The sequence below is a fragment of the Vigna umbellata genome, chromosome 7 (genome assembly GCF_029865625.1).
Source record: "Vigna umbellata cultivar VRB3 chromosome 7, Vumbellata_1.0, whole genome shotgun sequence".
Taxonomy (NCBI): domain Eukaryota; kingdom Viridiplantae; phylum Streptophyta; class Magnoliopsida; order Fabales; family Fabaceae; genus Vigna; species Vigna umbellata.
Genome location: NC_142171.1, coordinates 14,227,599 through 14,250,722, shown reverse-complemented (window position 1 = coordinate 14,250,722; position 23,124 = coordinate 14,227,599). Strand labels below are relative to the sequence as shown.

General features: G+C 33.2%; 1 protein-coding gene and 1 long non-coding RNA gene across 10 annotated transcripts; one reads left to right on the top strand and one right to left on the bottom strand.

Annotated features, from left to right (window-relative positions):
* Positions 1 to 561: 561 nt before the first annotated feature.
* LOC148195203 (uncharacterized) lies at positions 562 to 2,950 on the top strand. The gene is made up of 3 exons (XR_015780664.1): positions 562 to 958; positions 1,072 to 1,162; positions 2,714 to 2,950. It is a non-coding gene; the product is annotated as an uncharacterized LOC148195203 (long non-coding RNA).
* An 11,518-nt stretch (positions 2,951 to 14,468) lies between these two features.
* Positions 14,469 to 18,337, bottom strand: LOC124849023 (protein DECREASED SIZE EXCLUSION LIMIT 1-like). Of its 9 annotated transcripts, none has more exons than XM_088093893.1 (7): positions 18,055 to 18,337; positions 17,345 to 17,768; positions 16,901 to 17,177; positions 16,363 to 16,533; positions 16,009 to 16,071; positions 15,689 to 15,910; positions 14,469 to 14,662 (listed from the first exon to the last, which is right to left on the bottom strand). In XM_088093893.1, exons 4-7 carry the CDS (start codon positions 16,464 to 16,466, stop codon positions 14,620 to 14,622), a joined length of 432 nt encoding a protein of 143 aa, XP_087950019.1. In that variant the 5' UTR covers positions 16,467 to 16,533; positions 16,901 to 17,177; positions 17,345 to 17,768; positions 18,055 to 18,337; the 3' UTR covers positions 14,469 to 14,619. The 9 variants fall into 9 exon arrangements, 7 of the variants coding, with proteins under 7 accessions (XP_087950019.1, XP_087950022.1, XP_087950020.1 ...); XM_088093896.1 differs by lacking the exon at positions 18,055 to 18,337 and having other exon boundaries at positions 15,689 to 15,745; positions 15,839 to 15,910; positions 17,345 to 18,042; XM_088093894.1 differs by lacking the exon at positions 18,055 to 18,337 and having other exon boundaries at positions 16,363 to 16,620; positions 17,345 to 18,047.
* Positions 18,338 to 23,124: the final 4,787 nt, after the last annotated feature.

The window sequence follows — 23,124 nt, the reverse complement described above, 5'->3', positions numbered from 1 at the left end:
GAGACCCCTACGGAACCTGATCCTTCCCAAATGGACTTGAGGATGAAAGCACACATGTTACTTTGGGATGCGCTTGATTACATTGTTTCTTTGGAAGCAGATGCCTTCTTTCCTGGATTTAACAATGATGGTAGTAGATGGCCAGATTTTTCAAGCCTTGTCATGGGGCATCGACTATATGACACTGCTTCTTTTAGAACATATCGACCAGACAGGTAAAAAGCTCTTGGGATTTTAATTGGGAGACGATAGAGAGGTGTTAGAAGGGACACCGCCATTGTCACCTCTTCAACTGGAGTTTCAGTTTGAAGCAAATGGACGACCCTCGTGTCTTCAAATTTGGTAAGCAATAGAAAGTGAACTACAACACAAATAATGCAAACATACTAAACAATAATCAAGATTCAAGGGACGAAAATCTTTCAAGCAAAAAGGCTAATTATATCAAATTCGCAAACTGGTTAACTAATATTAACATTCACAATACCTTTGAGAGAATGCAAAGTAGGGTGTGAGATCCCGGAAAATTTTAAAACGTAATTAGATGTCAAATCAGTAATTACGATACTGCTGATTCACCTAGTAGCTTCCATCAATGAGCCGCGACACACGTCCAGTGCATTAATTGCGCACTAAGCTCTGCATGCACACACGACACTTGTCACGTTAGAAGCTTCCAATTCAGAGTTTGGTATGCAGGTGTCAGCGAGGGAGACGTTCGTTCAAACGAACGTGAGTTAAGCAAAAAGAGTTTTCGAAAAACCCTCCACTCACCTGTATCACTCATCTCCTTCCTCTGAATCAGATTTTCCAATTTCTCTGATCTCTCTCTAGAACCAGTAACCTTCTCTCTTCAACAACTCATCTTCTTCTTCTCCGATTCACTTTCCAGAACCGTAGGAGTGTTCGTCCAGTTGAGACCTTTCATTTGGACCGAACAGAACTTGGATCGGAACTGGTAAGTTTTTTCTGTCTTAAGCTTCGTCCCTTTTTCTGGTCTCATGCGAACCCTAGTTGGTTGCATGAATGGGTTCTAGGTCTGAGTTTTGGTTGATTGTTTTGGTGTCTTAGTTTTACGTGGGAACTGTGGAACGAAACTTGAGAGTAGAAGTGGTTAGAGGAAACCCTAGAATCGTGCTTTTGGAAGATCACTGCTATCCAGGTAAGGGAAGCTTATATATATTTAAATTTATACGTGTATGATTGTATGAAAGCATGAGTGGGTTGTCTGTATGAAATCTTTGTATGCGTGATTTTCTGATCTGCATGAACGAGCCCTGTTGTGCTGTTATGAATGTACTGATATGATTTTTCTGGATTGTTGAGCTGCATGCATGGTTGAATCGTATGGATGAATACTATAATGTATGAATTATTAAGATGTTGATTATTGAATATGAAGTAATCTGGAAGTGAGAGTGTAAAGTCCATAAATCTGAGATTCATTTGAAGTATAAAGTTTAGGTTAAAATGTTGAAATCTGAAAAAAAAATGGCTAAGGTTGATAATTCTACACTTAAATCCTACTTTTGTTAACTAACGCTCGTCACTGTACGGTCTTATACCGTTCGGTTTTCCTTATGATACTTTAAAATGGAATTCTTTCATTTGGAAAGAATTCTGCTCGAGAACGAGCGTTCCCATTTGAGTAAAATAGTGTTCGACCTCATGTCGAGCGTCAGTCTTTAATAGTGTTCGACCTCATGTCGAGCATCAGTCTTTAATAGCGTTCGACCTCATGTCGAGCGTCAGTCTTTAATAGTGTTCGACCTCATGTCGAGCATCAGTCTTCAATAGCGTTCGACCTCATGTCGAACGTCAGTCTTTAATAGTGTTCGACCTCATGTCGAGCATCAGTCTTTAATAGCGTTCGACCTCATGTCGAGCGTCAGTCTTTAATAGTGTTCGACCTCATGTCGAGCATCAGTCTTCAATAGCGTTCGACCTCATGTCGAACGTCAGTCTTTAATAGTGTTCGACCTCATGTCGAGCATCAGTCTTTAATAGCGTTCGACCTCATGTCGAGCGTCAGTCTTTAATAGCGTTCGACCTCATGTCGAGCGTCAGTCTTAAATAGCGTTCGTCCTGATCTCAATTAGCGTTCGTCCATACAGTGAATTAACGTTCGTCTTTTTATGGAAGTGTAACAAAGAATGAAAATGTGATATTGAGAGAATTATAAAGTGAACGAACCCTATATGAGGTGAAATTATGATATTGATATTTGAACGAGCGTTCCAAGGAGGAACTACTCTTGGTTGGAAATTGATATTTGTAAAGTATGACTGTGGATAAGTTTAGACTCGCTGTCCATCCTGATGTTCCGTGATACGCCTCTTCAAGTAGAAGGGGGTACTCATGTGTGGGAACGGCAGGAGGTCCTTAGTCCATAAGTTAACATGGGCGACGTAAGAACGGACTTACCTCGAGTGGCAGCTGTTTAATGTTACCCAGTTACTACATCACTCGGGTGCAAGGACGCTTGAAACTACACAGATTCATACAGTCCGGACGGTCTGTCTAGAATATTTATATTTATGTTTTGGTTGAAGTTATATGCATATGTATTGATTGTGTGATGATTTGAATATAAATGTTGAAGTATGAATTTAAAATACGTAAGCTTACCCTTGCATTTCCATTGTGTTGTCTACTGTACATGTATACTCCGTCTTGTCAAAATGCAATGATCATCCGTTGTGGATGTGAGCAGATGGTGGAGCGTCCCTTGAAACACTGCTGGAAGAAGAAAATTTGGAGGACGCGACCCTGGTGGATGTTGAAGTCAAAGCCGAGCCCTAGAGCGCTCGCCAGTATAGTATAGTTTATTATGTGTTTTATGTAGACGTTCGGTTGTAATCCTGTAAAACCGTTCGTCCTTAAACTCTTTATATTATGACGTCCGTCATTTCTGTATGTTTTTTTTTGAACGTTCGACACCGTTAGTGCTCGTTCGGTCTTTGTAAGACTGCACTGTTTATTATCTTAATGTAATTAATCTTGATTATGGTAATTACTATATTTTGGGATGTTACATAGGGACTGAACATGATTACGAGAGATTGAATCACCAATGAAAGCCAATGATTTATTTCTCATAAACTTAAGAAACTTCTTAGGATTGAACTTGGGCAATTTACAGTCTCTTGGACTCCTCCTCCAGTACAGGTACCCCGAATCAGACCTCACTCTCTTCACCATCTTGTATCAGATGCAAAGATGAAACCACAGCCACAACCAACTTTGATACTTTCTCATGAAACGGTGCTGCTGAGTAATTATTATAGGAAATGGAAGCAAGTTATGATATTGAATAAACGAACCTGTTTTGTGCACACCCTTTGTTGGGATAATAATGTATGTTGATACAAAAACACATTACGTGACACGTACCATGTGGCAGCCATTAATGGTGAAAATAAAACCAAAATAGATAATATCATTTAAAAAAACAAATATATATGAAAACAACTTTTCACGATGAGAAACACGTTCAGTGTGTATGTAAGTCTTGAGTGATTAGAGCATTTCCTTTGATGCAGCTGCGATGTGTGTGGTGGTGGCCAAAGGAGGGGAGGTGTGCGAACGTCAACAAGGGGTTTGCTGGAAGATGGAGGGGAGTGAGAAAAGTTAAGCATGAAGATGAAAAGAAGGAGACGTTGACTCTATAAAAAAAATAAAATAACGTGGCATATTATCATTAGTTACATCTAACTGTTTCTAAAGCTGTTAATTTTGAAATATCAAAAATTAATCTTTTTTTAAAGAGATGACTAAAATGTACTTTATTTTCAAACACGGGCTAAAAACAAATTCGTTTCTAAAGACATATTTAACTCTATTTTAAAATATGTTTGAAATAAATAAATTGATATATATTTATTTTTACTTATTTTAACATTATATATTATGTAATTATTTTAGTTTTGTTAAATTATGTTATTTTGAATTTGTAATTTGTGTAATATTTAAAATTTATTTAGGTATTGTTTATTATTTAATTATTTAGAGTTGTTAAAAATTTATTCTTTGTTTGTTATTTATATATTTTATTGATTTTATTAATTAATGGTTTTATTTGTTTTGTTGATTTTATTAATTAATGGTTTTATTCGTTTTGTTGATTTTATTAATTATCTATTAATCAATGATTTTATTTTTTATTTTTAATATGTTTGAAATGAATAATTTGTTATATATTTATTTGTATGTATTTAAATATTATATATTATGTAATGTTTTTTAAACTTTTTAATTTTGACTTTGGAATATGTTTTATATTTGTTATTTATTTACGTGTTATTTATTATATAATTATTTAAAGTTTTTAAAAGTATTTATTTGTTTCTTATTTAAATTATAATTTGTAATGTATTTTATATATTTTATTTATTTAGTATCAATTTTTTATGTTATTTTTTTATGTTTTTTGAGTTATTTATTGTTTTATTTATTTTTTAATGTGTAATGTTTTATTCTATTTATTATTTAATTAAATATTATATATTATGTAATTGTTTTTGTTTTATTAAATTATTTATTTTGAATTTGTAATTTGTGTCTTATTTTAAATTTATCTACGTATTGTTTATTATTTAATTATTTAAAGTTGTTAAAACTTTTTTTCTTTGTTTATTATTTAAATTTTAATTTGTAATTTTATTTATATACTTTATTGGATTATTGGTTTTATTCATTTTATAAATTATTGATTTTTATTTTTATATAATCTTCTTCTTCTTCACGAATTCTGATCTTACATCTTCTCTGTATTTTCTCTGCACTCTTCCATCTTCTCTCTAAAATACCTCACTATCAACTCCTCTGATCTAATTTCAGAGACCATAGACGCCTTCACTGCACCGTGAGCGCTATTCTGATCCAAACCAAACTGAGAACTGAACTGGTAAGTTCTCGTCCCTGCACTTGTCTGTTTTAGTTCATGCAAATCAAGATTTTTGGTTGCATGTGTAAGTTAGAAGTCTGATCTGTTAATGATTTTGGTGTATTAGATAAGTGGAAGTGGTTGAGTGAATTCTGGATAGGAAGCCGTGAGTGGTCGAGATAAATTCTAAGCATTTGGAAGTGCAGTGTTAGACCAGGTAAGGGAAGCTTTAGTAATTTAATTTAATATATGTTTGATCTGTATGACAGTAATGAATTGTGATGGATGTTTGAAATGTATGCATTATGCGAATTTTGAATATGCGTGATGAAGCAGAATTGAAATGGATGTATATCAGGAATGTTGTATGAAATTATGCAGTGAATGAAATGTATGAGTTGTAATGTGATTGATTCTGCATAATTTGGAATGATTTTGATTTGAACTGTATGTTGATATGATATGTTTGAAACTGGAAGATGGAAGACTCTGTATTTATGGATTGATAATAGGAATTTTGGAATGCATGAGAGTTATGTTAAAGATAAATTCTAAGTTATGAATCATATGTAAAACTGTGAAATTCTCGTGTTTTAAAATCTGGAAAGTCTGGTCTTCTCTGATTGATGGTGTACGCTCGTCATCGAACGGTCTTATACCGTTCGGTTTCACTGGACAATAACTTAGAGTAAGAATTCTTTCATTTGGAGAGGATTCGGATCGAGAACGAGTGTTATTTGTGTGCAGAGTTAAGTTTGAGCGTTCGGCTCAACTTAGCGTGTCCAACCATTTAAAAATTTAATTGAAGGGTATTAGTACGCTCGGTTTTGTCCACCAGCGTTCGTCATAAGTGGCGCTTAGTATTATATTGAGCGTTCGCCCAAAGGAACTCTCGATCTTAGATTGAGCGTTCGTTCTAGTTAGCGTTCGGTCCGACACTGAACGTTCGTTCCCATGCGCGTTCATTTCCATGCGCGTTAGTTCTATTTGGTGCTCGGTCATTGACTGGCGTTCGTCCTAAGCAGTGTTCGGTTTTATAACTGAACGCTCGTCCTATCCTGGATTCGTGAGCGAACGTATATGGTGTTCGTTCAAATTCTTATTTAACGTTCGGTTTTTTTTTATGACAGTGTTCATATCTGAATTTCTTTCATATTCTGGTTATCTATTGAAATATATCTAAATTATACTTATCCTTTTTATTCAATCTCCAGTATTATACTTAGAATTATCCTAAGTATTAATCAGATCTTTTTGAATCAATCTCAATTAAATTCTTAAGTGTTCTTAACATCCGTACATGAATAAAGGTTCGTTTCTTTTGTTCAGAAACGAGGCTGCAGTGCACTGTAATACAGTCGTCTTGATCTATTAAATAGTAACTTGTATTTAAATTAAAAGAGTGGAATACAGAAATGAAGATTTGATTAAGAGAAATTGTGAATATGTACGAATGGTAATTTGAATGGATTTATGAGAATTGGATTGTGAATGAGCGTTCCAAGGAGGAACGTCTCCATGATGTGAATATGAGAAGTAGTGTAGTATGACCATGGTAAAGCTGCTGATGGCTGTTCATCCTGATATTCCGTGAGTGCTCATCCTCATGTAGAGGGGAGTAGGTCATGCGTGGGAATGGCAGGAGGCCCTAGTCCTATTGAGTACTTTGGACTGATAGGGTTAACCTCGGGTGGCAGCTGATGGATGTTCCAGTTACTACACCACCCGTGTGCAAGAACGCCTGTAGATACATGGCATCATACAGTCCGGACAGTCTTTAATTATGAGAATATGAATGAGTTACTGTATGCGTGAATATGTGTTTAATGTTGTATGAACTATATGGCTGATGTTATATGTTAAATTATGTTGATGGTATTGAATTAAATTACCTAAGCTTACCCTTGCAATTTCTTTGTGTTGTCTACTGTTTCTGTATGTCCGTCTTGTCAATGCAATGATCATCCGTTGTGGATGTGAGCAGATGGTGATGCATCCCTTGAAACCATGCTGGAAGAAGAAAATTTGGAGGATGCCAACCTTGTGGACGTTGAAGTTAAAGCTGAGCAGTAGAGGCTCGTTTCTGTAGTAGCATTAGTTAGTTTTCTGTGCTGTATTTTGACAGTTCTGTGTATAGTTTTACAGCGCTGTTCATACAGTATTAGTAGTAGTCAGTCTTTCTGTAAAGCATTTTGGGACGTTGACTGTATATCTCTGCAGAACGTTTGTCCAGTAACTGGTTCTGTACCTTTTATGAATTTCTGAATACTGTAAATTGCTGTACATGCTGTTTTATCGTTTTGAGCAGCTGTTGTAAATGTTAAGACTGCACTGTTTTCTGTAAATGTGATTAGTTCTGATTAATGGTACTTACTATTTATTGGGATGTTACAATTATATATTTATTTTTGTGTGTATTTAAATATTATATATTATGTAATTTGTTTATTTTGAATTTGTAATATGTTTTATATTTGTTATTTATTTACGTATTATTTATTTTGTAATTATTTAAAGTTTTTTATTTGTTATTTATTTTTGAATCTGTAATGTTTTATTCTATTTATTATTTATTTAAATATGATATATTATGTAAGGCCTCATAAAATATAACCAAAAAGTGTGTATACGTGGCAGCATAAGATAGGTTGGGCAAAATTAGTAAAGTAAAAAGATTTAATCTCCTAAAAAAAAAGAAACCACATCTAAATTGTGCTTCAGAAGAACGTTCCCCTTTTCTTTCAAGCACTCTCTCTTTTCTTCCTTACCTTGCCACTCTCTCTATTCCAACTCCAAAATCTAACCATTTGTTTCCCGAATTGAAGCTACCTAGACCTTCAGGACTCCAAGAGCTACGTTTCTACCGATTGATTTTCCGTTTTCTCCAACCGGTAAGAAAACCCCCTTTCTCGTGTGCCCTAAGGTTGTAAGCATGTGATTGAACTTGTTGCATGCAACCCATTTCGTTTTCTTCCATAATCTAGCTTCTATTTGGTTCTAAGATTCGTTTTCCATCATCAATTGATGATTTATAGGTGATTCTAACATTTTGGGAGTGCAAGCAAGTGGTCTAGGGTTCCTACTTGAGCTTGGTTATCTACACTAGAGGTAAGGGGAGCTGGGGTTTTTGTGTTGTTCTGTGAAATTCTTGAATTTGCATGAGTTAGATTTAATAGATATAGTGATAGAGTGCATGTAAAGTTTACGGGTTGGATTTTAATTAAGGATAATCTGAAAACTTGTGATTTTGCCTATTTGATCGTGTACTACTGGTTGATGTTGATATGAACTGTGAATTGGATGATTAGGAACTGGTATTGATACAATGCTGTGATAATTTTGAATGCTTAGAAGAAATGAATTCTGTTAAATAATTTATTAGGAAATAACCATGTGAATCATTGAAGTTTATAACCTATGAAGAGAACTAAGGTAGTCAAAATCTGAATTTTGTATTCCATGCTGTTAGGATCAGTTTAGATAACTTGGGTAAGTTAATTGTGACTCATTAAGAGTGTTAAAAGTGTTAAAAATAATTTATAAGTGGTAGATTCAGAATTGAGTACCTAGGTTGATGAAATTGAGGGTTTAGAGTTTAAATCAACATTAAATAACTAGATAATAAGATTAGGAAGTATTAGAATCAGTTATACAAGTTTATTTCGTCATATAGATCAAGTTTGGAGTATTAGAAATTCATTAAAGTGTTTAAGATGCACCAAAACCAGAAAAAATCACGTTGCTATCAAAAACTGATAAGAATAATCGATTATCTCACTTGATAATCGATTATTTTAGTCAGAGAGTTGTATCCTCTTCAAAGCTCTCGCAAATAATCGATTATCACATATGATAATCGATTATTGTTGTCGGAAAATCATTCAGGACAGTTTTGGGTGCTTTTCGAGGTTCCGGATGTCCGTTTTGGACGTTCTTTAGGTCGTTCTGGGGGGTTTTGACCCTTCCGGAGCCATTGGTGAGGGTCTCCAAGCTGTTTGAATTACTTAAGTATTGAAAATTAAAAGTCCTAAAGAAATTTGTGTTAATAAGTGATGGTTTTGTGAAACTATGTAATGTATGAGTTGTTTTTATGACATGGTTGATGTTGTATGATGGTGTATGGGTTTGGTATGAGAAAATATAGTAAGAATGCACTTGAATGACTATGAAATTTTATGTTTGATGAATCAAAGTGGTTTATGAGGTACATTATTGATCCAAGAGGAATATCATGTGATTTAAAGTGGTCGGATTGAATATGAAATTAAGATCTCTCGGTGGGATCAGTTAGTGTATTGAATGAATGTGAGAGGCTTCCATATGGGGGGTTATCCCTAACACTCCAACGGTCTTTCATTCTCACTTAGAGAGGATTGACGCGTGTGGTGGGAGTAGTGGGAGGTCCTAGGTTAGGCGCTATCATTGAAGGTCTATTCCGCGGTAACGGACTAGCCTTATGTATGGTCGGGTGGAACCCCTCGGCAATGGCTTTGCAAAGTAGTAGGGGCCATCACAAGTGCACAACCCGCCCCAGCTCTACATACATTCTATGTCCGGACGTGTCTAGGAGTCTTAACATGATGGGATGCTTGCTTTAATGAGTTTTGTGAAATAAATATTTATGTTTATGATGACTTACATGTTTATGTGTGTATGGACGTTCTTGGAAATGCTAGATTGAATTGAAATTATCTGTATGTTTGGTTGAGACCTAGCTCACCCTTGCATTGTATGTGTTTGTCTTCTCCCTTGCGATGATCATCCAATCCTTTGGATGTGAGCAATAGGTGATGATGTACCATTAGAGCAAGCTTTGGAGGTTGAAGAAGACCCAGCCCCTAGTACATAGGCCCTCTACTAACTCTTAGTTGATTAACGTGTTATTTTGAAAAACTCCTAGCTTTTATTTTATATAGTTCGACACTTTTGGAAAACTTTTCAGGTCTCTTTAAAATTTCAATAGCCTTGTATTTTGGAGAACTTTTGAAACTTGTACTCAAGTTTGATTTTCGTTTTAATTCCCTCTATCTTTTGGAGGACTGTATACATATTTAAATATTATTATCTCTATCTCTCAACTATTTTTACATATTATAATAGTTGAATCCTATTATATTATATGTGTATATGATATTTTGGGATGTCACATATTATGTAATTATATTTATTATTTGTTGACTATTTGACTTTTCTTTCTGTTTTTTTTAATTTGTAATGTTTTTTTCGTAAAACCCCATAAAATGGTAATTTAGAAATGGTGGTAGTCTAAAAATAGTTAGACTCGGTTACTTTAATAGTAAAGAGTTTTATTATAAATAGTTGTATTATAAACGAATTTCATTATTTTAAAAGGTATCATCTCTCTAGAAATCACTTTTTTAGAGTTCTCTACCTTCCCTCTAAGAGTTCTAATTCCTGAGTCATCTGTTGGACGATGAGGAGGTTCCTAGACGATCACGGCGTCAAGGTCTACAAATCCAACTGATCAATTTCTATTTTAGAGCAAGTAAGTTTTTACTTGTTTTTCTATCCTCTTTGCTTCGGTCAATTATCATGCACAGAATTGTTCTCGCTCTTGGTGATTTTAGAGTTATAAGAACTCTGTACGTTTCAATTTTGGTACCTTGTAGGTTCGTTTAAGAATTTCTTGCGACCGGCGGGACGCTCCCGTGGGTTGAGCTGTTATTTTGAGGTAAGGAAAGCTAATTTTGTTTTTCATATATGTAGTAGGAAGTTTTAAATTTGTTATTGATGTGTTTAATGTGGTTCATGATAACTTGGATATGATAAATTAGGTGAATAAGTGTTTATTGTGATTTATGATGTGTGTTTGCATTTATATGTATGTTGTGTGAGTGCTTGTATATTGAAATTCATATGGTAGTAAAGGCAAAACTGTATTGGAGAGGATATTAATGAAGAGAAATGGTTGAGGTACTACTTGGTGGTTTAAATTGATGGGTATTGGTATGTGAAATTTTGAAATAATGAGTTTAAAGAGAAATCTGCAGTTTGGTAAAGATCATAGGGTTTAGTATAATTGGTTTAAGTTCTAAAATAGTTAGATTATGAAGTTAGATTGAGAAAGAGCACTTGAGTTCATTTTTCTACTGTTTTAGAGTGAAATTTAGGGTTTTGATAGGTAACTTTTTAGGGAATGGTGATTTGAGAAAAGTATACGTATGAGGATTATTTTAAGGTTATTTAGGACTTGTTGAGACTATCAAACCAGTAAAACTTTGTTGTATTATGTAGTAGAGGGTTGTGAGGGTGTAATTTGCATGGTTTTTGGGTCTAAATAAGAGGTATTGAGTAGTGAAATTCCAAGAGAGTGGGTTTGTGGTAAATTGGTGAGTTTATGGTATGTTATTAAGTCATTTAAGACCTGTTCATACCTTTAGTTTGTCGAGTTTTGGGTTAGAAAGTGTAGATTTGGGTTTGGGTACTTTTGAAGTTGTCATATGGGTTTAATGCACCAAGTTTGGATCTAATGATCAAAGAGGTACCTTTTTTTAGTTATTAACATGTTTTCATATCAATTCTTGTGTGTAAGAAACCCTTTTGACCATTAGAACAAGTCTCAAGTGCATCAAAGTCCATGAAAACAATGTGTTGTCAACTAATATAGCGCTGAGGAACAATTTTTGGCGTTGAGCGCCACCATTCTAAGGGCGCCAGCGTTGAGCGCTAGCTTTCTGGCGCTAAGCGCCACCATTCCAGTGGCTCTAGAGCTGAGCGGTAGTGTTTGGGCGTTGAGCACTACCGCACCAATATTGGTTTCTTTTTCAGGTTTTGGAAATACCAAATTCGGGGTTCTAAGTATCAATTTTAGACGTTCTTTAGGTCATTTTGGGGGTTTTGGAACCTTTTGGAGTTGTTGGTGAGGGTTTCATAGATGTTTTCCTTTTCTAGTTATGAGTTTAAAGGGGTTTTGTGTACTTTAGTGGTTCTTCTTGGACTGTTCTTGTGGATTAATGTATATGGAATTATTTCATGTTATTTTTGATGACTTGTTGGGTTGTTTATGGTACTTATATGTATGATAAGTGATGATATATGTTGATATTCAAATGTGAAAGTGTATGGACATATGTATACGGTTTCAAATGGATTCAATGTAAAGGTGGAGAGATATCAATGGTTTCAAAGTTGTTAAAAGAGTTCCAAGGAGAAATTTCTTATTGCGGGTTTCATGTGGAACTAGTATAAATTGTAAGAAGCCAATATGGAGGTTATCCTGACCCTCTAATGGTCATTCGTTCTCAATTAGAAAGTGACGGGTCATGTTATGAGAGGAGCAGGAGATCCTAGTCTGGGGACCTTTCTTCATGGTGGCAAAGGGCGTATTTCAAGGACTAACCTTGTGTGGCAGCTTTGAGTGAGTTAGTTGTTTCACCACACAAGTGCAGAACCTTTCCATAGCTCGACATTTATACTAGATTGTAAAGGCTTTGGCCAAGCCTGAGTAAGTGGTGAAAATATGGAGAATGTGATTGGAATTGTTTGTTAAATTTTGTATTATTATGTATAATTATGTTATCATTAGCTTACCCTTGCTTTTATTTTTGTTTGTATGTGTGTTTTCTCTTTTGCAATGATCACCTTGATGGGTGTGAGCTTAAGGAGGGCATCTTTCCAATTGTCTCAACGTAGGGGTTGGTGGTGAAGCAACAATATAATTAGCCTCTTTTGCTTTTCAAGTGTAGATTTTTCTTCTCTTCAAATCTCAAGTTTGTTGTAAGTTATCTTTTTTGTAGCACTTATTTTAGTGATTTTATATTACTAAAATGGGATGTTGCATTTTTAGAATTGATAATTAAATACTACATATTAAAAACTCAATAACAAATAAAAAAAATTAAAAACAAAAAATTAAATACCACATAAAAAATAACACCTACAAATTTAACTAATACAATAAATAACAAAAAAAAATTTAAAAAGAAATAAAAAAAATACATGAAAAAATTAATAACACATCAATATTAAAATATAAATAATATATATAAAACATTAATATAATATAAATTAAATACAAAATACTTAAAACAGATTTGTTGTAAAAAATATATATGTAAGTTTAAAAGTAAAAGAGTAAGTATTACATATATTAAAACCAGAGTTGCTCCATCCACCACCACCAACCGCTCCCTGCACCACCCCATACCTAATTTGTCATTGCTATAAAATGGATGTCAACATCCGTTTCACCTTCAACAGATATCAACATCCGTTTCACCTTCAACGGATGTTGTTCCGTGAACGGATGTTGACATCCCTTTACCTATTTTATATTTTAGTTTATTGTTTTTATTTAAAAAAAAACTTCAACGGATGTGCCCACATCCGTTTAATAGATTTTTAAAAAATATTTTATTTATTATTTAAATAATAATATATAAATTAAATTAATAATAATTATTTTATTAAATAAAATAAAATTAATTTATAAATAATTAATTAATAATTTTAAAAAAATTAAATAATATTTATATATTAATTTAAAATACAATAAATTAAAAAACTAAAAATTAAAATAAAAAAAATTCAACGAATGTGGCACATCCGTTGAAGAATTTTTTCTTCAACGGATGTTGACATCCGTTGAAGAAAAGAGGTGGGGATGTAGGATATTTTAAAGTATAAAGGATAGTTTTGAAATTTAAAAAAATATGGTGGTGTAGGGAGCAAAGTGGGGTGGTGTAGGGAGTAACCCTCTATTAAAACAAATATATTAAACATATATAAACATTATTAAAAGTCCAAGTGTTGTTAACATACACAATCGTATGTCGAAGTGCATTCTTAAGGCCATCATAATCGTATGTCAAAGTGCGTCAATTCTTAAAACATACAGGCCTTCAGACATGTCACATTTCAAATTACAGCGTCTCTCAACCGACATTCTAACACCGGTAAGTTAAGATTTCTAACATATTATAATTTACATTCAACATATTTTAAATATATTTATTTATTGTAAAAAAAGTATAAATTTAAAATTAAAAAATATAATATATATATATATATATATATATATATATATATATATATATATATATATATATAACATAACAAATATTATAAAACATCGAATAGAAAACATATAAAAACATATAAAAACACATCAAAACTAATGAAATATAAACACCATACATATATATATATAACCACATAACCAAAACTTGAATTGCGTCGCTACAAAAATAAAAGATTTTACCAGGGGTTTTTTTCTGCATTACCGGCGGTTTTAACCCCTGGTAAATTCATTTCCCGCGGTTGGCAAAACCACAGGGAAAACCACCGTCACAAAGATTTCCGGCGGTTTTGTTTATAACCGCCGCTATTTGCGGGGTTTTTCAAAAACCGCCGTAATTTGCGGGGGTTTTTCAAAAACCGCCGTAATTTGCGGGGGTTTTTACAAAAACCGCCGGTAATTGCTGAGGTTGTAATAAACCGTCGGGATTTGCGTGGGTTATCAAAAAACCGCCGGTAATGAAAATAGTTTAATTTTTTTTATTTCTCAAATGACTTGATTAATGTGATTAATATAAAATATGTTTAATATTAAATCAGAATAATATAAAACCAAAAATAATTATTATTATATGAAATAAACTGTAAAATTAAAAATACAATTAACTTGTAAACTTAAGAAATAACAAATGTTTGTCCTAAAAATTAAAAATAAACTTCTACATAATAAATTAAAAAGTGTTATGCAATAACAATTATCACTCTTGTTCTTCATTTTCTTCATGCTTCTTTATCATATACCTACAAACAAACAAATCTATGAGTGAGCTAAGCATTCAACAATTCAAACCTTATAAGAGAATAATAAGCAAACAATAATATATATAACAAATGCCCAGAATTAAAGTTTAGTGAAGATTGATCACCAAAAATTAACATCAATAACCAAAACAGATTATTATATAGACACAAGCAGAATTTCTATATGATTTTTACCTTGAGTGTCTGGTCCAAGTTTAGTTTCTATTAACAAAACAACTATCAACAAACAAGACACTTTAGCCCATAAACATAATGCATTCATACACAAATCAGATTTCAATCCCTTATCCAAGTCATATATAAATACCATTATTTTTACACATCATCAAACATTTATAAACAATCTCAACCATATATAATCATCACACATTAACCTTATATACTCATCATGCATATTCAGTTATATTCCCCAAACAATCTTAAACCCAAGCTAACCACCAAGAATTATTTCCTGTTAATAAACTCTAATAATCACTATTACATAAAAAGTGAATCCCTTTACCAACTAGTTCATAAATAAATTATAACTCATCTTTTCAAATTCATTCATTCTAACACATAACTTGATAATATAATACTATACTAATAAAAAAACACACTAATATTATTATGACTTTTAGTGTCATAACTTAATAAAAAATTATACTATGGTTTTTTTAATGGTTGAAAATGGTATAAAAGTTTATAAAATTTAAACTTTTTTATTTTTCTAATATATACGTGTGTTTTTGTGTAAGAATGAGAATGTGTATTGGAAAATTTGAATTGTATTCCAAAAATATTTTTTGTCCTGTCCAAATGTTCCTATAAATTTTTTCTTAGCCCATTTGAGCCATGAATAAAATACGTTTGAGGTATGAAGGAGATTGACGAGTGAAAAAGGCATAGTATATTTTGTTTTCATTTATATTACCACTAAAAAAATCAATTAAGGATTTTTATAGAATAAGTTAACAATTTCAAAACTAAAAGGATAAGACATTTGTAGAAGTTGAACTACAACACCTTGACAAACCGGCATCATCAAATTCCCAAACTTTTACAGTTCCATCCCTACCCTGGCTACACATATACAGAATAATGAATATTGATAAAGCAAGAATATACTTGGATATTAAAACAGAACCGGGGGAGATCAAGTAGAAAAGGATGCACCTAGCAAATTTATTGGTTCTGAGGGAAGAAGCACAAGCAACAACAACAATACCATGTGCAGCACTATGTAACCTGTAGTATAAAATTAATTTGTACCATGGATCATATTTCTGAAAATCAACGATATTCTTCACAAATATGAATGCCAAAAAAATTATAGAACTAAGCACCATGCAGATGACACGGTTCGATGTTGAAGGGTATCCCAAATTCGGACTTCACCATCAGCAGAACTGCAAGCAAGAAGAGGATGATGCAACTAATTATTAAGTGAAACTAATTGTATACGCAACCAACTAAATCAGGGAGTTCTTGTGGCACACCGATGGGTATGGCATCCAAGGCAACTCATCATTTATTGAACACAGATTTTACTTTTAGTGTTAAAAACTATTATAAAAGTAACTAGCAGCCAAAGAAATGCTTGATAGATATTGGATGCCAATGTCCCATACCCAGGGAAAAAAATGTGTACCAGAGTAATGCCCATAAAACAAAAAACGACAAACAATTGCAATGAATACCCGGAGAATAATATCGGCTTAAAGGGATGAAAAGAAATGTCTGTGACCGAAGCTCGATGGCCTCTTAGCACTGCCACGGGATCAGGAGGTGGTCTTCTACTCATTCTTTGTTCTTCTTTATGATCCACTTGAACTGAACTGACAGTAGGCTATCCAGCTCACCTATATTGACTTGTCAAGTAAAAAAATTGAATTTCCTTAGCTGTCATCGAACAGGTTTTACGATGTTCTAATTTCAGATTTCTATCCTGTAAATCACTGAATTATAACCAATGTTTTAAACTCGGCACTTTCACACAAATTCAAAACATTTCACTTTCAAAGTTCTGTTTCTCAAGTTACTAGTAGCCAGCACATTCACAAGAGCAAAATACACATTATCAACGAAAGTTGGATTGATTTTTTCTCCATTGTCACAGCAGAAATCGCAAGGAAGTCAAACCAGAGCATAATTTTGAATATAGAGAGTTTAGAGTTGCCACTATTCTAGAAACCTATAAAAAATTGTAAAGATAAAACATGATGCAGTAGTACTTACATATTTCTTGTGTCCATAGCCCTCATCATCACGCTTCTCATAGCAAGGCTTTCGGTAGCCCTCCTCCTGAGGTGGATGCCCATAATCATTCTCAACACCTCCTTGGCTCCCATAGCTAGGTTTCTCATCATACTCACTCCTCCCTCCATAACCATACCCATTGTCCTGTTGTTGTTCTTCCCCATACCCAGATCCATATTCACTCCCCTCCGTTTTTTCACTATACCCGGGTCCATATTCAGAACTTTGATAACAACAACTTGACTGCAATATGTACCTAAGGAATATCAATGAATTGCAGAGAAACCTCAGTTACAAGGATTAGAAGAGTATTCTATTTTCAGTTCCCCAAACATACAATTATACTGGAATGAACATTAAAATAGGGGAAAAGCATATCGTACCACATACAAGCAATCAATCCCACTAAAATAGCTTCCATACCTGGAATTTCTTCTCCTCCACAACCATACCCAAAATCATGGGACACCGGAAGAAAACCCCATTCAAATCCCTAAAAACAGAACCCGAATTCAAACTTAAATAAATCGCGAATTCCATCCAAGTCTCTGTTGTCGCTAAAACGCTGGAGAACGAGATCCTCGCGTCGTGAAAACGCCGCGCTTGAGTCACCGGAAACTCGCCGTGAAGACACTGAAACACCGTTGTTGCGAAAAAAGTTCCCCTACCACCACACCCACGGACACAGGCCATCGCACCACGGATTAGGTATGACTCTATCAACTTCTTCCGCAACGGGCTTCCTTGTTTCTCTTCTCGACATATTTCTTTGCAAGTTTAATTGCGAAAGTGGAATCAAGCCCAAGAGCTCCGCATCTTGTTTGAAGATGAAGAAACAACTCCACACCTGGTTTGAAGATGAAGAAACGACACGGGGAACAAATAGAGTTGGGAGAAAATAAGACCAAGAGGCAGAAGCGGGAATGAAGGAGTGGAAAGGACACTAGGGTTAGGGAAAAATTATTCTAAAATAAATAAATAACTAAATATTAGGGACGGTTTTGTTATAAACCGCCGGAAATTAGTTGAGGTTTTAAAAACCGCAGGAAAACAACCTCGCCTAAAATGTATTATTTTTGTAGTGTTATAATCAAACTTCGATGTTCGGTTAAGATTTCTAACTTATAACTTACCTCTGATGATTTACAGCACAAAACACCACACACCACCAGAGACAACACCACTGTACTACCGAAACCACCACCCCAATCACCAACCACCACATGGACCACAAGCAACACAAGGAAAGAAAGGAAAAAACCAAACCTAAATGTAGCAAAATGTGAGTATGTTGTAGTGTGTTTCGAAAATGTAGGGAGGAAGGGGGAAGGTGCAGGTATACATACTGAATTCATTCAATTGGTTGGTGAAAAAGGAAGTAATCTCATTAATACTATCATTAACTTCCATTAATGATACAGAACCATGTAAGTGGATGGATATTAAGGTAAATAGGGAGTGCAGGAGGAAAATAAGGAAGTGTAGGGGAAGAGCTCTTCCATTAATTAATATGGAGTGGTGTGCAAGTCACAGCTTTTTTCATTAATGCGTTATTTTTGTTTTAAAATCACATTTAAGATTTTTTTAAATAGTGCTTAACTTACACCCAGTTTATTTATTATATTCTTTTTTTAAAGTTTTTAAACAATTTATTGAAAATAAAAAGAAAGAGAAAAAAAATAAACAAAAACAAGAGGGTGTCAAACTAAATCTATATTCAAGAAAATATAAAACAAAACCTCTTTAAAACTTAAGCAAAAAAGAAAAGAAGTTGAACTTTATGAAAAAAAAAATCCTGACTTGATAACCAAATAAGTGAATTAAATTATTGAAACTCGTGCTTTTTTATCGGTCCTTATATTTAAAAGTTTATCTCTGCAAAATTTTGCTTCATGAAAGACACATATTACTTTAAACTCTTTATCATAGTAACTTTTTATGCATTTTCACCATTTCCTAGTGACCATGGAACATTTTAAGGAGTTGAAAGGGCTTGAGAAACCAAAATAGAATTACATTCAAAAAACACTCGCCTATAACATCAACTCAAAGAAATTTGTGTTTAAAAAACCCTAGATTTGCGGCATATTCAAAGTTTTATTATTAACAACCCCTCTAGCATTAAAAAAAAGGCAATAAGGTGCATTTATTTCTTCTGTTGTGACCCTTTATAGGGTTTTCTAAGCTTTAGTGAATTCTTAAGAGGTTTGCCAAGTTTCTTGATAATTATAAAATATTTTATTTTGTGATTTAGCTGTCTAATGAAATATGATATGCGGTGCTAAGTTAGGATTTAATTTGACGTATATTAGTTGTAGTTTGAAATTGGGTATGTTGTCTAGTTGGTATTGAAATTAAGATGAATTGAGTCATTTAGTAGTATATAATCTGATAATTGTATGTTTTGGCATCTAAAAAGGTTGTTGGACTAAACTTGTAGGGTTGAAATGACATAAATCTGTAAAATTATGTTTTGCATAATTATGTAGACTTGCTAGGCAAGAATATACTCGTTGAGTGAAGACAAAGTCAGAGAGTAACGAACGAACTTGGTGGTTGTTGGGCGAGAGTTGTTAGCCGAAGTCAGAGTTAAAGAGCTACTAACTTGGTAGTCGTTAGGCAAGAATATACTTGATAGACGAACGCAAAGTCATAGAGCTAATGACTTAGTGGTCGTTGGGCGAGAATATACTTGTTGGGCAACTTTTATAAAAACTTTAGCCTGTGAGTTCTAGTGATAATCTCGTTGAGCAAGTTGTCTGGTCGTTGGGCAAGTGTGCTTTCAAGCACTAGTCACTGAGCAAGTAAATATTGTCGATGAGCGAAATTAATAGAGTCTAACTCTATTAATATGTAATTTTCTAGTATGTTTAATGTAAGATTATGTGGTGTTAAACTGATAGTTGATTTATGAAGTTTATTTGAGAATGATTTATAGATTTATAAATAAATATGCATGCGAATAATGATGATGAGTATTGTATATGTGTTTGGCCTTATTTCATGGATCTTGTAAAGAGATTCTATGGTGACATTTCATTAGTGTAAGCACTGATGTGGTAGTCTAGACGTTTGAGGTTATTCTATCAAAGTTCAGGTAGAGTAGAATAAAGTATGTAGTGAGAGGTGTAGAGGTCCTAGTCTAGGGTTTTACCTTGACCAAAGATGTTAAGAGACTAACCTTGTGTGTGGTAGGGTGAAACTCATTTACAATGGCTCTATAGAGCAGGAAAGACTACCATAAGTACAATACCTCCCAAGATGTCACATCAATGCTTTATTTGGATAATTAAGTCTAGTATGAGTCTTCATATGTGATATGATTATTTTTTATGAATAAGTGATGTATGATAATAATTTTATGTTTGTTTTACGAAAACTCTTTTAGAGATTAACTTGCCCTTTTGTTTATTTAGTTTTTTTTTTTTGTGATGATTACTTTATTAGTGTGAACAAATGATGACTAGGTTTCAAGTATCTTTAGTGAAAAATGATTATGTAATGGAGTTTTCATCTGGGTCGTCTTGTAGTTATCCTTAGTTATTTTAAATATAATTATTCTTATGGTTATTTTTTTATAACTATAAGTTTGAGACAAATCTATTATGTTTTATTAATCTTATAACTTCTCATTTTATCATTGATAACGTATTAAAAAATGGATGTTACAAGTTACATCACTTTTATACAATGTCACGTCTTACTCTTGATGTCATATCTATATCGTTATATAAAAGATTTTCTTTTTACACATTTGTTTTCAATTTATACTCTTTTAATAACTTTTTTTAAAAAATAAAATAATTACTTTACTGATTTTATATTTAAGTGACATTTTTATAATTAATATTTTTTATTTCATCATTTTTTTTAGGGTTAAATATGTTTTTAGTCCCTAAACTATTGGTCGTTTCTGGTTTTCGTCCCTCTTTCAAAGTAAGATACAATTTGGTCCTCATTCTTTTCGAAAACGTTCGTTTTAGTCCTCCAAAACTAACACCGTTTAAAAATTTGGTCCTCATTTAGTAACAAAATGAGGACTAAAACCAAAATTCCGAGGACTAAAACGAACGTTTCGAAAAGAATGAGGACCAAATTGTACCTTACTTTGAGAGAGGGACAAAAACCAAAAACGGCCAATAGTTTAGGGACTAAAAACATATTTAACCCTTTTTTTTAAATTTAACTGATTTTTAAATTAAAACAATTATCTATAATAAAATTGTAAAAACTATTTATATTTATTTTTATAATTATATTTGTAACATCCTATTTTAATAGTATAAAACTACTAAAATAAAACATTACAAGGATGATAACTTACAATGAAACTTAGGATTTCTAGAAAAGTAGATTTTACACCTGAAGGATAAAACTTATCTACATTGTTGCTTTTCCCTCAACACCGTGTTGAACAACTTGAAGAACGTCTCTCTAAGCTCACACCGTTAAGGTGATCATTGCAGAAGAGAAAACATACACAGACAAACAGAAACACAAGCAAGGGTAAGTTAGAGTACCATTGAAACAATGTATCATAATTTAGATTGACAGTTATTAACATTCAATAACAAATAAACCATACAACCAAAAGACCAATTGCTATATTCAATTATCCAGATACTATGCTTGATATAGACATACTGAAGGTGTGCACCTATGGTGGTATTTATCTCTGCAAAGTTATAAACAAGGGTAACTCGACCTACCACCCATGAGGTTAATCTTTCACTCCTAAAACCCCAAAGAGCTAGGGTAAAGACCTATTGCCATTTTATCCGCCACCTCATTCAACTCTACATGAGTTAAACGGTTCACCACAACTTACTGGAATATATAATCCCTCCTTTAAATTCTTATCACAACACACCACTTTCATTTTCATAACATATCCATACCATTTCAAAGTCTTAAATAGTTGTCGGAACATGTAAACAATAACAATTTCACACAAAGCACTCACCAAAAATCACATTTAAAAACAAAGGAAACTACTTGTTATCGCCACTGCTAAGTGCTAGAAAACTACCACTCAGCGCCAAAGCCATTGGAATGTGGCGCTCAGCGCCAGAAACTACGCATCAACGCCATATCAGTTGACAATACACTGTGTTTATGGACTTTGATGCACTTAAGACTTGTTCTAATTATCAAATGGATTCCTTACATCCTAGAATTGCGCAAAAACATATTTAGAATTAAAACAAAGTACCCATTTGATCATTAGACCCTAACTAGCTGCATTAAACCCATATGGCAACTCAAAAAGTACCCAAACTCAAATCTGCAATTTCTAACTCAAAACTCTACAAACTAAAGGTATGAACAAGGCTTAAATGACTCAATAACAAACCTCAAAACATTCCTTCTAACCCATACCCTCTAATGTAGAATCACACTAGTCAAAACCCCTAAAACTAGCTCCAAACCAAGCTAAATTCAACCTATCAACTATCAAATATTCTTGCGTCAGATCCCTACCATTCTCAAAGTTCAAAATAGTTTTAATTACCCAAAGACAGTCTTAAACATTCATTTTTATATTAAACTTGCTTCCTTTATATTTTCACCTATAAAAAATAATCATCAATTCAGTTTCAATCCATATAATTATGACAACACCAAATATCATAATCACACAATTTAAAGTATGCAAACATCATATTATTTGTAATTATTATCCAAACACAGTACTAAAACAATAGTCACAATAACATTTAATTCATATAGATAATAAATTCATACCACAAACATAATTTAAAGCAAAGTCAAACATCTAGCTTCCCTTGCCTTTTAGAAACTCCAACCAACTCTAGAGAACCATACTCTACTCTCCAAGAAATCAAACAACATCTAAAGACAACGAAAACATGATCAGGGGATGCCATTAGAATCACTGATTAGTAGAGAATCTAAGAGAAAGCTCAAACCATACATACGATAGAGAAAAACCCCACATGCATTGAAAAACATAAAATTAAAGAAAAGAGCATAAAACTAACTTATTCTTTTTGATAAATTGATCGGGTAGCCTTGAAGATCTTACCGCAAGGATCACACAGGCGGTCTCCGATCTTTAAACAAATTAACAATGTGTAAGAACCCTTAGAGAGAAGGCAGATAACTCTAGAAAAAGTAGTTTCTAAAGAGATTGTATGTTTTAAAATAGTGAAACTCGTTTATCACAATTTCTTTTATATTAA

Coding starts and splice junctions, on each gene's coding strand:
- LOC124849023 (XM_088093893.1), bottom strand. CDS start 16,466: ATGAGTAGAAGACCACCTCCTGATCCCGTGGCAGTGCTAAGAGGCCAT. Junction 16,072..16,362: donor AAGCCGATATTATTCTCCGG/GTATTCATTGCA, acceptor TCTTGCTTGCAG/TTCTGCTGATGGTGAAGTCC. Junction 15,911..16,008: donor CGAACCGTGTCATCTGCATG/GTGCTTAGTTCT, acceptor TTTATACTACAG/GTTACATAGTGCTGCACATG.